Below are 13,644 nucleotides of genomic sequence, written 5' to 3'. Positions count from 1 at the left end.
TAAGAATATAGTGTGTATTTTAAGAATGTACCAAGCAGAATTCAATTGGAAGTTATGTACTATATTGAATGTTATAATTTTAAAGACATAAATTGAAGTTTAAATAAGAGTTGAATGGATAAAATTAAAAGATATAAAGGTGTCGTACTCCAATTAGTAACTACAGGGGAAAATTTGTTTAATGAGAAAAGATAATATGAAATTGAAGCAGGACAGACAAAAGTATAAATATAATGATTGGAAAGACATTGAAACTTAGAAAAAGATATATAATTGAATTTAGATATGAGATAATTAAAAATAAAATTGAGAAAACCAAGGAAGGGGAAAATTATGGAGAAAATGTTAAAATAGTAATAAGATATGGAATAGAACACAGAGATGAATATGAAATTGAGTTTGTGTCTGTATGAAGAAGTGATAACCCGGGATCATGCTATTCTCAAAAAAAGATGTTTCATTTGTATTATGTTTTTGTGAAAACCCAAATAAAATTTATTTTAAAATATACCAACTAAATATATTCTGTTGTGCATCTTTTCAGAACCAGCAGAGCCACCTGGAGGACAGACCGGGATTTGGGCTTAATGAACGCTATTGGCCTGCAGCCACGGAACCCAACCACCTCTGTGACTTCACAGGGCACACAGACTCTAGCACCTCAGCTACAGAATGCAGAAACACAAACCGAGAGAGAAGTTCAGGAACCAGGAAGTCTTACTTCAGGGGTTAATGAAGGTAAGAAATACTGGGGCCAAATATGTATTATCCTGGACATTACTTAAGAAAAACCAGGGACATTATATTTTTACAAACAGAATGGGCCTATACATAGCAGTTGCATTATCTTCACATGAATTAGCTGCACATGAGCTCATCCGTTTCTGCCATTTTTAAAAAAAGGAAAGAATATTGTTTGTTTTGCTATTCCCTTTATATCTCTTGTGCATCCTGAGATGTAAGTTTGCTTTTAAAATATTTTTTTCTAACACCAGATTATTGCTGCTTCTCAAGTGTGAAAACAAATTAAAAACAAAATCTAGCAAAGAAAAAAACAACCCACTTCTATGTGAAGTATGTAAATAAACTTACACAAAAGTGATCTTAAATACTATAGACTGGATAAATTAACTAATACTGGGGACTTGACTTGGTAGACATTGAAGACAAATATTGATCAACAGCAGCATATCTTTATACATAGTTTCATTCAATATTTTTCCCTGCTGCTGTGTTTTTTAGTTGATGTTCTGACTTATGCCCAAGTCAGTCATTCTACAGTTAGTTTCCAAAATAACAATATAACCTGAATTTAAAGAGTGACCTTTAGTTATTCTATTGAGTTCAAAGGTAAACAGCAATTTAACATTGCCTTGATTATAATTAGTTTAACAGTGGCTTAGGACAATAATTGAGCTTTGTATGGTAAATTTAAGCCAAGAAAATGGCTTGTTTTAATTACTTGTATTAAACTTAAATTTGCTGCAGTTGGGCATGATGATACAATGTGATTATTTACAAAAACAAAACATTGATGATGTACTGTTATACATGAAAATGGTGCTAAATCCCAGTAACCAGCCACAACAGTGATGTGTTGAATGCACTGATTCTTACTCACAACAACAACAACAACAACAACAATAATAATAATAATAAATCTGACAATTAGACAGGGAGGAAACAAATCTGACAACTAGTTAGGAAGGAGGATACGTTTCTTCAAACCTACCATACAAAAGCATCTTTACTTAAAGGAAGTTTCTTTAGGATGCTAGGTTCTGCTACCTGTTCTCAAAAAGAGTTACTCTGAGCATATGAAAAAAAAAAGATTATTAACAATTATATTTAGTTTACAATGCTATTATCCATTGGATTATGGTGATCTACTGTAACTTATTAGCACAATATATGTTAGTATTTATATATCTAGGATATATAAGAGTAAACAATGAATACAGCAAATATTTGCAAATGAGCATACACTGAGAAACTGCATAATAAATACATAATTAGGAAGAGTATAAAAATGTAGAAGTGGTGATTTGGAAAACAATCTGCATTTTAGTTGGCCCCAATACTGAGGAATTAGCACCAGGTCTTTCTTGTCTCCAATCTATCTATCCAAAGTTTGCTTCTAAGTAAGATAGGACGGTTAAAACTGACAAAGCTAGTGTAGAGGTTTTATAGCAATTAAAATCTTAAGACCTTGGTAATTCCTTTCAACATGCTCAGCATATGGTTAGGAAATGGGCTTTATTTTTCATCTTAATGTATTAACCTAAAAGGAATTAAGAATTTGGGTTCCTGAATTCTTAGCATTCTCAACCAGCATCTAGGCTTTACAGAAAAGTACAGAAAATGGCTTACATTAGGATCCCCGCATGCTTCTACCTAGAATAGAAAAACAAGAAGAGACTTCCAACTGAGTTGGATTTTTTTTCTAGTTTGTTCAACAACAACAACAAAAAACTAAAGAAAAGCACATTTTTAAAGTGAGTTTTCCACCAGAAATTCAGCAAATCACCTCAGTTACAAGGCAAGACAGGTTGTGAAGTTAGGCTTAATCATGACTATTATAGGGAAACAGCGTTGTCTGTGGATTGAATAATATTGTTGATATTAAATTGATATCCCAATTCTTCTACAAATATGGTACAAAGATTTTGAAACACTTATATGTTGAAAATAAGCTGAAACAACTCTTTTCAGTAATTCCCCAGCAAGGTTGTGAATTAATTAGTATTTCTTGATACAAATAATTATGAAACTGAGTAGTATCAGTAGCACTGGGCAAGCTCTTTATTGTAAAAGGTATTTTCTTCTTTATTACAATGAACAGAAGAATGTTGCCATATGGAAAAAACTGAAAATAATCCTCAATAAATCTCCCCAGACATTTTTTAATTAATTTTTTTTAATTTTTAATATAATTCCATCTTCAGTCAAACAGCGTGCAAGATACTGAGTGCAAGTATCTTTGTTGAACAGTAATCAAAATTTGCAACATTCATTACAATATTAAATATCTATAATGTTAAAATAGTAATATTCCACATATTAATTCTACAATATTAAAATAGTAATAATCATAATATTTGCTTATCTCTTTTAACGTATCTTCTTTATTTTGTTTTCCTGTTTCTAACTTCCATTTTTGTTGTTTAACCATTGATAAAATAAATCCCATGTCATATAATATTCAGTTTGCTCTTTCTCCTTAATTGCAAGCGTTAGTCTGTTCATTTCTGCACATTCTAATATTTTCCTAACCACATTCTCATCTCTTCACTCTTCCAGCTTTGTGCAAATACAATTCTAGCAGTAGTTAATATATGAATAACTAAATGCATTTTCCCTACTATGTTTTTCAGTTAGAATCTCCAATAGAAATATTTCTGGCTTCAAATTAATATGCTGTTTTATCATTTTTTCCAACCACATATGTATTTTTGTCCAGTATTTTTGTTTTGTTTTGAGGCAAGTCCAGCACATATGATAATATGACTCAGGTATCTGGTGGCTATCAGCATTTAGCCGACTTATCTTTAAACATCTTTGCCAACCACACTGGCACAAAATGCCATTTATAAAACATCTTCTACAGATTTTCTTTGTATGCAGTTGACATTGTTAATTTATAGTTCCTGTCCCACAGTTTTTGCCGTTTATCTAATTCAATTGTATAACCAAAGTTTTTTGCCCATAATATCATTGTTTCCTTTACTTGTTCATCTTCCAATTTAATGTATAATAGGTAGCTATACGGTTTTTTTATCCATTTTTCTTCTGCCACTCTTAGCATCTTGTTTAGTTCTCTATAATTATATAGTTTTGCATCTTTCTCGAAGGTATCTGCATTTGTGAATACCATATCATATCAATTCCTTGATTGCTCAATTCTTGTTTATTTTTGAGTTCCCCCTTCTCATTCAAAATATCTTTATATCTAACAATATTTTCTATATTAACGACATTTGTGTGAACCAGTGCTTCCATTGTCGAAAGCCAAACTGGTGTCCTGAAATAGTCTTGTTCTCTGACTTTCTCTCATACTAGTAATAATGCATTCCTAATATAATGCCTTGGAAAGTAACCATGTATTTTATTTTTCCCATGCCACAGGAAGCATGCCAGCCCAATTGCAAATCATGTCCCTCTAAAGCAGGGGTGGGCAAACTACGGCCCGCGAGCCACATCCGGCCCGTTGGTCATTTTAATACGGCCTGCCTCTGGAAAAAAAAAAATTCCCCTCTGAAAAAAAAAATTGGGGCCGGCCAAAAGAGACCCCGCGCCGCGCGCCATAAAATCACACACACAACACGGAGCTGGGCAGCCGCTTCCCTGGTGGTGGGGCCGAGGTCACTGCCCAGGGAACACCCACTGCTTTCCCTCTGCCCAGGCTCCACTCAGGTGTCCGGTTGGGGCTGTCAGGAGTTGCTACCGCGGGCGCAGCTCCGTGCGGCTCCAGTCCCTCATTGCCTTGGTAAGGGAAAGGCAAAACCAGGAGCTGCTGAGCCTGAGCCTCCGGTGCCGCTGCTGCCGTTGCAAAGCGCCACCGCGGCTCTTCCTTTTTGCCTTTCCCTTCACGAGGCAACGCGGGACTGGAGCCGCGCGGAGCTGCGCCGGCGATAGCAACTCCTGACTCAGGGGGCCTCCGAGGGGAGGGGAAGGAGGAGAAGAAGGGGGAAGGGGGGGCAATTCCCAAAAAATCTTGTGCTGACCCGGCCCGTCTGTCAAATTTTAAAAGTCAATGTGGCCCCCGAGCCAAAAAGTTTGCCCACCCCTGCTCTAAAGTCAATAGTCTTTTGTTCCTCAATGCAATCTATTCTTTCACCCAAGTGAGTACTGCATCTCCCCAGGCTTTTGTCTGTTAGTAAATACAGACTATCCTTCATCTTTGCAGGCTCTATAAAAATTACCTTTCTGAAAATCATTAAATTTTTGAAAAGATGATAATGTTAGTAAACTTATCATCAGTGAATCCTTCCAGTTCCTTTTTGTCTCATAATTGCTGCTTTTTGTATATTATTGTTTGTGAAGACTGCATCAGTCAAAGAAAAGTAAGTTTCAGACTAAAAAAATATCTGAAAATCACAGAAGTAAATGTTAGGCTCAGAAATATATTTTGCTGTTGAAAAAAATAAATAATATAAGGTGCTTAATCAAGCTGAACTTTACTTTCTAATGAGATACAAACACTTATTTCTTTGGTCCATTTAAATAAATGTAATGCAAAATACTCAAATTGGTTGGAAACACACATCCATTCTCAGTCCTAACTAAACTCTCAGCTCACTAACACAGAAATATGAATTGATTAGCAGAATAATGAAGCCTACTTAGAATAACCCTACTTACTTTTGAACACACTCCTAAATATGCCAGTATTAAAATAATTTAATTTTTTTTAATGTCTCTACTTTCTGTTGTGGTGGGAATCTGGGGCCAAATCATTATCTGACTGAAAAAAAAAATGCCCTATCATTATTGGTTAGTATCTCATCTCAAAGTATAATCATGCAGATTCCAATTGCACGCCTGGGTTCTGCTTCCAAAATAGTTTCATCAAAATACTTCCCAAGGTTGTCACCAGGTTAGAAAACAGGAGACTGTGAGTTCTAGCCCCACCTTAAGGCATGGAAAACCTGCTAGCTGACTATGAGCCAGTCACTCACTCTCAGCCGAAATCACTTCATGGGCTTATTGTTGTGGGGAAAATAGGGGGAGGAAAGATTAGTTGGCATGCCAGCTGCCTTGAGTTATCTATAAAAAGATAATAAAGGTGGGATAATGAACTGTATTCAAGCCTCTGTATACAGTGCAAATGTAGCCAAACTGGGGAAAAAATCTAAATATTGAGGAACTTGTTTATTATATATTTGGTTCTAGATTCAATTTATTATTGTTGTAAAAGGCCTGGGAGTTGCTTCCTCATTTATACCGCTTCAGTAAATAGGTGCCAATTTGTGGTTCCCTCCCAAACTATAATTTCATTATAATTTCCTTTCTCAATGTCTATTGCATCTCCATTTTAAACAAAAGTGTAGTTCATCCTGCCCATGATCAAATGCTTATTTGAAATAACAAAAATGCCATTGGAAAGTTGCACTTCTTGTGCTGTTGCTAATATGTGTAAACTGAGCTTTATCTAATGGTAAAGCAGCAAGATTGTTGTGATAATATACCAATAAATTGTTCTGAATGACATCCTTTTATGCTTTTGCATCCAGCCCAGAATATGTTTCCATCAAATCTGCTACTACCCAAACACATTGCAACTAAATACACAAAGCAAAGGTATCTGGCCTATGGTTGAAAAAGGAGAGAAAGCCCATAATGTGCAAAGCAGAGCTTATAAGTCTCACCTTCTCTAATTTTTTAAAATCTAATATTCAGCTAACATTATTGAGGATGGTGGAACTTACTAAATACTTCAGATGTTAGGATCTGCCGTAACGTATTTTACCAACCCTGGTAGTTGTGATATGCAATGAGAAAAGTGCATATCTGCTCCAGGATCCTTGACTGCAGGGATTCCAGATGTAAATCTAACTTTGGAATCTGTAGCATAGAACTTCAATTAAATAGCCAGTATCTCCCAATGCTATACCCTTTGGATTATTCACAACATCTTTTTTCATTCACACAAATAAGTCTATTTTTGTGACAAATATAGTTATTTTATTATTATCTGGGAGGTCATTTCTGAAATAAACTTATGATATAAAACTTATACTCATTGTCAAGCTCCCCAAATTCTTTATATGGCATCATATGCCCAAACTGCTTTCTTTCTTTTTCTATAGACATGTAACTGCTTTAGAGATATATCTCTGAAGCACTGAGCAGTTGACGGAGAAATGAAAGCAATAGGGTGAGAAGCAACATCTGTGGGTCTAGCAGTGACGCTGAATATCAGCCCCTTGATAGAAATACTAACTTTGGCTCCTTTGCATTTTCTAGTCTTTATTAATCAGATCTCTCCTGACATGATAAATTACTGAGCAGTCAGCGTTGCTGCTGTGGAAACAGCACCTGCTGCTTCTGTGACTAGGCAACAACCCCAGCCTTGGAGTTCTGCCCTTGCCACCGAAGCAAAGCAGATGTTTTGTATGAAAGAAGAACTTGGTGGGGGAGAAGAGTAGAGTGTCAGCATCTTCTGCTCAAGGACTGCCTAAATGGAAGGCTTCGGGCTCAGCACATGCTCATTTAGAAGGCATGTCAATAAAGCATCAGTTAGCAATTATGACTGAGTAGCATCTTCAAATTGACCTTCTGCAGTTTGCAGGACATAAATGTCATTATATTCTGCTTAGTGACATCCCATAGTGCGCCCAAACTAGACAGGCTCGTAGCTATCTTAGACAGGGCTTTAAGCCACTAAGCCAATATTTAATTCTGAAGTCTGGTTGCTTAGGTTTTACGCTATCCTTGTCCTTAATTTTGATAGTTGAAAGTGGGCTTTCAAAAACCTCAGCAATTGAAGATCTTTAACATCGTAAAGGCTTACAGATTTATTCTCACATTTCAGAATTAGTGGGGTGTTGTTGCTTTTAGTTGTTGTTGGAATTAGTGGGGTGTAGTGTTGCTTTTCTTTCTTTTTTTCTTGTTCTTTTCTCTCTTTTTGCAATGTTTATGTCAGGGCAAAATTGTGATTTTAAAAGGTGTTAAAATTCTTTTTTTAAAAAAAAAACTTTTTTTAAGTAGCCCCTTTTAAGAATTCTGAGTGGTTGAGGAATCACTAGGCAGGATTTAAAGGTGCAAGGTAAGTTGCCCTATACAGACATAAACAAAAAAACTACTTCAGTATTTTGCATTGTAGATGAGCCAAGGCCATTTCCTCCTCTTTTGTAATGAGACCTGATGCTTCAACAAAGTCTGGAAGGAAGATTTATATTTTTAATAAGGATCAGGTGGTCTGTGGCTGCTACATCCTCTGTGGAACAATTCAACACGTTCCATTGAATAAAGATATTTTCCTCCACAGCTTACAATTGAGAGGCCACTAATTGCTCATTCTTCATGAAGCAGCTTGAATGAGCTGGGTTTTTTTTCCTAGCTTTGCTTTGCCCTTGGAGAGCTGGACTTTCTATACCGCATGATTCTTTGAGAGCCTAGAGATAGCGCTGGAGAAAAAGGAACAGCGCTAGGTAGCAATATGCTAATAGCAATCACACTTAGACTTCAATACCGCTTCACCGTGCTTTACAGCTCTCTCTAAGCGGTTTACAGAGTCAGTGTATTGTCTCCAACAGTCTGGCTCCTCATTTTACTGACCTTGGAAGGATAGAAGACTAAGTCAACCTTAGAACAAGCCTTGAGCCTGTCGGGATTGAATTAGCCTGCAATACTGCATTCAACACTGCACCACCACGGCTCTTTAGACTAAATAGACTAAACAAATAAAAAGCCAAAATTAAATGAGTAAATTACAACTCATATATCCACTTGAAGGGAAGGGAAACAACAATTCATTTACAGGCTGCATCTGACCTTCCTTACTAGGTGGCAGCTCTAGTTGTGTGACACTTGACTTACTTTCCAGATGAACTGGCAATCATAGCTGTTTCTTCTTTTTCTTTTCAACATGGACAAGCAAAACAGAAGTCCACACATCTTAAAGTGGCCCCGTTTGAGAAACACTGAAATACAGGTAGTCCTCGACTTACAACAGTTCATTTAGTGACTCTTCAAAGTTACAACGGCACTGGAAAAAGTGACTCCAGACCATTTTTCACACTTATGACCTTTGTAGCATTCCCATGATCATGTGATCAAAATCCAGGTGCTTGGCAACTGGTTCATACTTATGGCCATTGCTATGTCGCAAGATCATGTGATCAATTTTTGCAACTCCTTTGACAAGCAAAGTCAATGGGGAAACCAGATTCATTTAACAATCGTGTTATTAACTTATCAACTGCAATGATTCACTTAACAACTATGGCAAGAAAGGTTGTAAAATGGGGCAAAAGTCACTTAACAGATGTCTCATTAACAACAAAAGTTGGGTTCAATTGGGGTCGAGGACTACCTGTAGTATGTTTTTCCATTTTATCCTCTTGCAGGAAGAATCGATCTTAAGGCTGATAGATTCTCCTCTCCTGGTTCATCTGGTTCTCTTTCTATTCTTGAAGACTCAGAGTGTACAAGAACATGGAAACTATGAGGAGTTCCAACAGTGCAGAATGTGTTGTGTGCAAATTTTGGGTGTACATCAAAATACTTTTATGAGGTCAAACTCTTAGTCCTTAGACACAGTATGTAATGTTACAGTCTGTGAGCAATTTTTTTCTTTTTCAGATTTTAGTTACTTTAATTCCCACATATTTTGTGTATTTATTTGTTTCATTAAATTTATTCCAAGTAGCCTTCAATTTATGGACCACAATTGGGGCTGGGATTTCTGTTACTAAGCAATGCAGTCATTGTATCTGATTTTATGAACTTTTTAGTTGCGGTCATGAAGCAGATAATCGTAGTCATGAGTGAAAATGGTTTTTGCCCCATTGACTTTGCTTGTCAAAAGCCCCCTGAGAAGAAGGTTGCAAATGGTGATCCCGTGACCCCAGGACACCGCAACCATCATAAGTATATACCAGTTGCCAAACACCTGAGTTTTGATGGTGGGATTGTGGGATGCTCCAACAGCCGTAGCAATAGCACTCAGACTTATATACCGCTTCCCAGTGCTTTACAGCCCTCTCTAAGCAGTTTACAGGGTCAGCATGTTTCCCCCAACAGTCTGGGCCCTCATTTTACCAACTTTGGAAGGATGGAAGGCTGAGTCCGGATTGAGCCAGTCGAGATTGAGGGAATCCAAACTCCTGGCCATGTGAGCAGAGTTAACCTGCAATACTGCATTCTAACCACTGCACCACCTCAGCTCTCCTAACTGCAAGAAGTGGTCCTACGTCATTTTTTCCAGCGCTATATATGCATTGGGTCCTCTAGTATTTGGGACATGGGGGCAATGAATTGTTGAATTGTCCCAGATCCAGTATCACTAGGGGGGCAAGTTAAAGGACCATTAAGCCTCAGGGATCCCATGGACCATCATCCTCAAGGACTCCACCACCAGTGCAGCCATGGAATCCAGCAGCTGAAGCAGAGAGGGCGGTGGGGCAGATTTGTTACATTCCAACAACCTGATGTTCAACAACAGGAGCCAAAACCCAAAGATCTGTTGACCCAGTCTTGTGAATATTGAGAGCAAGGTGTCAGGGTTATTCTCGGTGTCCTGGCATCCCTGGGTGCAGCAACCTTCATGTTCCTGCCATATCTATCTCTGCCCACCATGGTACCAATAATGGCCTCTACCGTCACATACCAATCCACCCCCTCTTTGGGTTTTTTATCCTAGCCTATTAAACCGTCCCCTAACACCCAAGAACAGTGACCCAAACAAACACTCAGAACCACCCATCCTTCACCCACTCACCCTGGCATTTCCTAAATCTTGGGGTCCCTCTACCCACAGTCCATCTTGTACCTGGGCCTCCCAGAAAATTCAGTAGCCTTGATGAGCCCTCCACTCCCACCCCCCAACTGAGGTGAATGATTAACACCTAAACCTCATCAGAAGTCCAGGAGGCATACAGTAGAGGACATATTAGGCTGAGCTCTGATAGCTTCTCCTTCTGTGCCCTCCTCTCATTCTGCAGCACGGCTATTTTAAGCTGACTTCAGGAGAGTATTGCTTCTGGTCAGCCTCATGATGTCCTCCATCTCTTATCACCCTCTGCAGCTGCATTCCAGCCTAGATTAGAATAAATTTCAATAGAAGAATGTAGAAACTTTCTTAAAAAACATTGATTTCTTAGAAGTGAAAACACTACAAAATAACATCGTGTTAAAGGCAGTTGTAAATGAGGGAGAAAAATGAAGTAGCCCATGTACATTAAGGAAAAAATGTAAGCTTGTGCTGTCTGGAATGGTAAACAGATTCTCAACTGTGTGTGTGTGTGTGTGTGTGTGTGTGTGTGTGTGTGTGTGTGCATTTCTATTCTTCAGGCATGAAATAAAATATAGTTTTGTTCTTAGCTTATAACAGGATTTATTCCTTTATTCTCTTGTTTGTTCTTAGTGTAAAAGTTTAGTTTAAATAATGTCATAAGCTTCTTTAGAGACCGATTTTTGGACAAATATAAAACCTTCAACAAAAGTTTCACAAAAATGCTTTTCTTTCTTCCAAGGTGGTTCAGATTATGGAGCAACTGGAGAGGATGCTCTAATTAGGATCCAAAGGCTGATGGCTGAAGGTGGCATGACGGCTGTCGTCCAACGAGAGCAAAGCACTACCATGGCATCCATGGGTGGTTTTGGCAACAACATCATTGTGAGTCACCGGATCCACCGCAGCTCTCAGACTGGCACTGAATCCACTGGGATAGAAGGAGGCTCGACTCAACCATCAACTTCACAGGAGCTGATGACAGAGCTAGAAGGACGCAGCCTTTCTGAGTCCATGCAGGTGACAGAACGTGGCCTGAGCCCACAGACATCGTCTAATGAGGTTGAGGAAGAAGCTAATGGGCAAAGCCTATCAGAGCAGGCTCACTCATCAATGGACACTGAGGGACCAGTCGAGTATAGTGATCTAACTAATAATAACCATCTTCCTGACAATACCAATTTCTATAGTAATGAGAGCACCAATGGAGAGTCTCGGAACAGGTAGAGATGAATTGGTGCTATCCTTGTACTGCTAAACAGAGACTTGTACCTCACAGCTGACCAGGAACGGAAGGAGATGGGGAATTTTGGCTTTGACCAGATGCCGATAATTCAGTGGGCGTTGATATGCAGGGGTGGGATATTAGAGGGAAACCCTAACTCGTTTGGGAGAATTCTTGAAGAGGTTTTATTCTGTGTCTTAGCTTCCCACATCTGTTTTGCTGCACATTTTCTACGATAGTTGTAATAAACCTTGATCTTCAGCTGAGCCTTATGTAAATTTCTCAGCTCACTGGCTACAGGAATTCATTAAGCTTTGTCCTAACCCCGCAGTGCTTTTAATGCTACTCTTTTTTTAATTTAATTTTATTTTTTTTAAAAGTGCTTTCCCCTTCTTGACCTACCGACTAATTGGACTAGGGAGACTTGAGTCTCTTTGGAGACCTTCAATCTTACTGAATTGTGTATATACCTTTAAATGCTACTGTGGAGGAAATTTGCACCTAGATTCTACAACTAGAGTGGCTCCATTTTCCAAACCAGAGCTTTATCCCATGCCCCACCGCTTGTAAGCACTAGGAAACTCTTCAGAAGTTCAGAATTTGGATGGCTCGAACGAATGTAGGCTGGATAAGGCACAGCAGTGTTTTTCCAGGACTCTGTTCCACTCTTCTTTCCAGCTCAGAACTGGAGATAGGAGAGCAGTGCTTGGGCGTCTCAATTTTTTTTTCATGCTCAGGAACCTCTCAGGAGTGTGGGCCTTTTGTTTTCAGAATATCTCATTTGTATGCAAGCAGAACTTTGACAAGGGCTGCTGTGGGTGGGGCAACCTTTAGTTGTAAAGCATGTGGGTAGGGTGGGAACCGTTCTCCCAACAAGGTGGCACTTATACAGATATTGCCCAAGGCTTAGCAACTCCTGCTGTGCCAACCGTAGCATATTGTAATTCAATCTGGTGACATTTGGCAGGATCATGGTGCCATGGCCAAGTTGCACTTCCCTGTTAGGGGTAGGATGCGGGGTGGGAGAGAGGGGTTAGCTCCATGTCAGGGCGTGAGTTATGTGTCTGTGATGTAAGGTGTTGCATGTGAAACCTTGACCTTGTACATGTAGTTTCTAGTGGAGAAATCAAGGCTCTGATACTTTTTTTTTTTTGTTTCTAGTCAACAATGTGATTTTCCTTTTCATTTGTAACTCTCCATCCCAGTGAGCTTGTAGCAGGAAGGTGGGGGAGAGTGTGTGCTAATGAGGGAAACACCAAAGATCAACGTCATTAAAATATGACAGACCCTTCTTTGGCCTCCTGTCTTCTTTTCTCGATCAAGTACAGGGCCTATTGGTGGGGTGGGGTGGGGTGGGGGAGTCTTCCCGTTTGATTGGTTTATTCCATGGAAGTCCTCTACCCTGAAATCTTGTCAGTTCCAGGAGAATCAAAAAATCATGACAAGGTTTTTATCTATTTAGCTGCATAATTATTGACCCTTCTGGTATTATTACTACTACTACAATTATAGTTCTTGGCTGCTGGAAGAAAAGGAAAAGAAAGGGGGGAAAAAGAGCAATTGGTTAAACTGCTAGTTTAATGGGGGAAAAATTCCCTGATGCACCTAACAAATTGTTATGCAGCACCTGCCAGAGGTTTTCCTCCCAATATGCATGTCTCTTTATTGTCAGTACCATGAGCAAGTGACAATAAATAAAGCCCATCGTTAAGCAGTTCTTATGCTCACAGTCAGAAAAATCTGTTAGAGAACATTAAGCAAACATTGCCTTAAATCACAGCATGGAAAAATAAACTTTAAATCAAATCAGCTGGCTGCCAGTCCTCATCAAAGTGTTAATGAAGCACTAAAAAGTGCCCTGTGAGGGTTTGTACTTCAGAGCTACAGGAGCTTGATTATGGAATTCCTCTCTTTAGTTTTAGAACATGTTTTACATCAGAAGAGACTAAACCCAGAATCCATA

At 38.7% G+C, this 13,644-nt stretch overlaps 1 protein-coding gene across 6 annotated transcripts in view; it reads left to right on the top strand.

Moving 5' to 3' along the window:
• AMBRA1 (autophagy and beclin 1 regulator 1) overlaps positions 1–12,972 on the top strand; it is a 161,066-nt gene extending 148,094 nt beyond the window's left edge. For all 6 annotated transcript variants that reach the window (XM_026707746.2, XM_026707738.2, XM_026707721.2 and 3 more), the window contains 2 exons: positions 545–738; positions 11,199–12,972. In XM_026707746.2, coding sequence (XP_026563531.1) covers positions 545–738; positions 11,199–11,683 — 679 coding nt within the window. In that variant the 3' untranslated portion in view covers positions 11,684–12,972. The remainder of the gene's footprint in view (positions 1–544; positions 739–11,198) is intronic.
• The last annotated feature ends 672 nt before the right edge of the window (positions 12,973–13,644 follow it).

Source organism: Pseudonaja textilis, chromosome 1, assembly GCF_049901715.1.
Source record: "Pseudonaja textilis isolate UNSWEBS1 chromosome 1, rPseTex1.2, whole genome shotgun sequence".
Lineage (NCBI taxonomy): Eukaryota > Metazoa > Chordata > Lepidosauria > Squamata > Elapidae > Pseudonaja > Pseudonaja textilis.
This window is presented reverse-complemented; position numbering and strand designations above follow the sequence as displayed.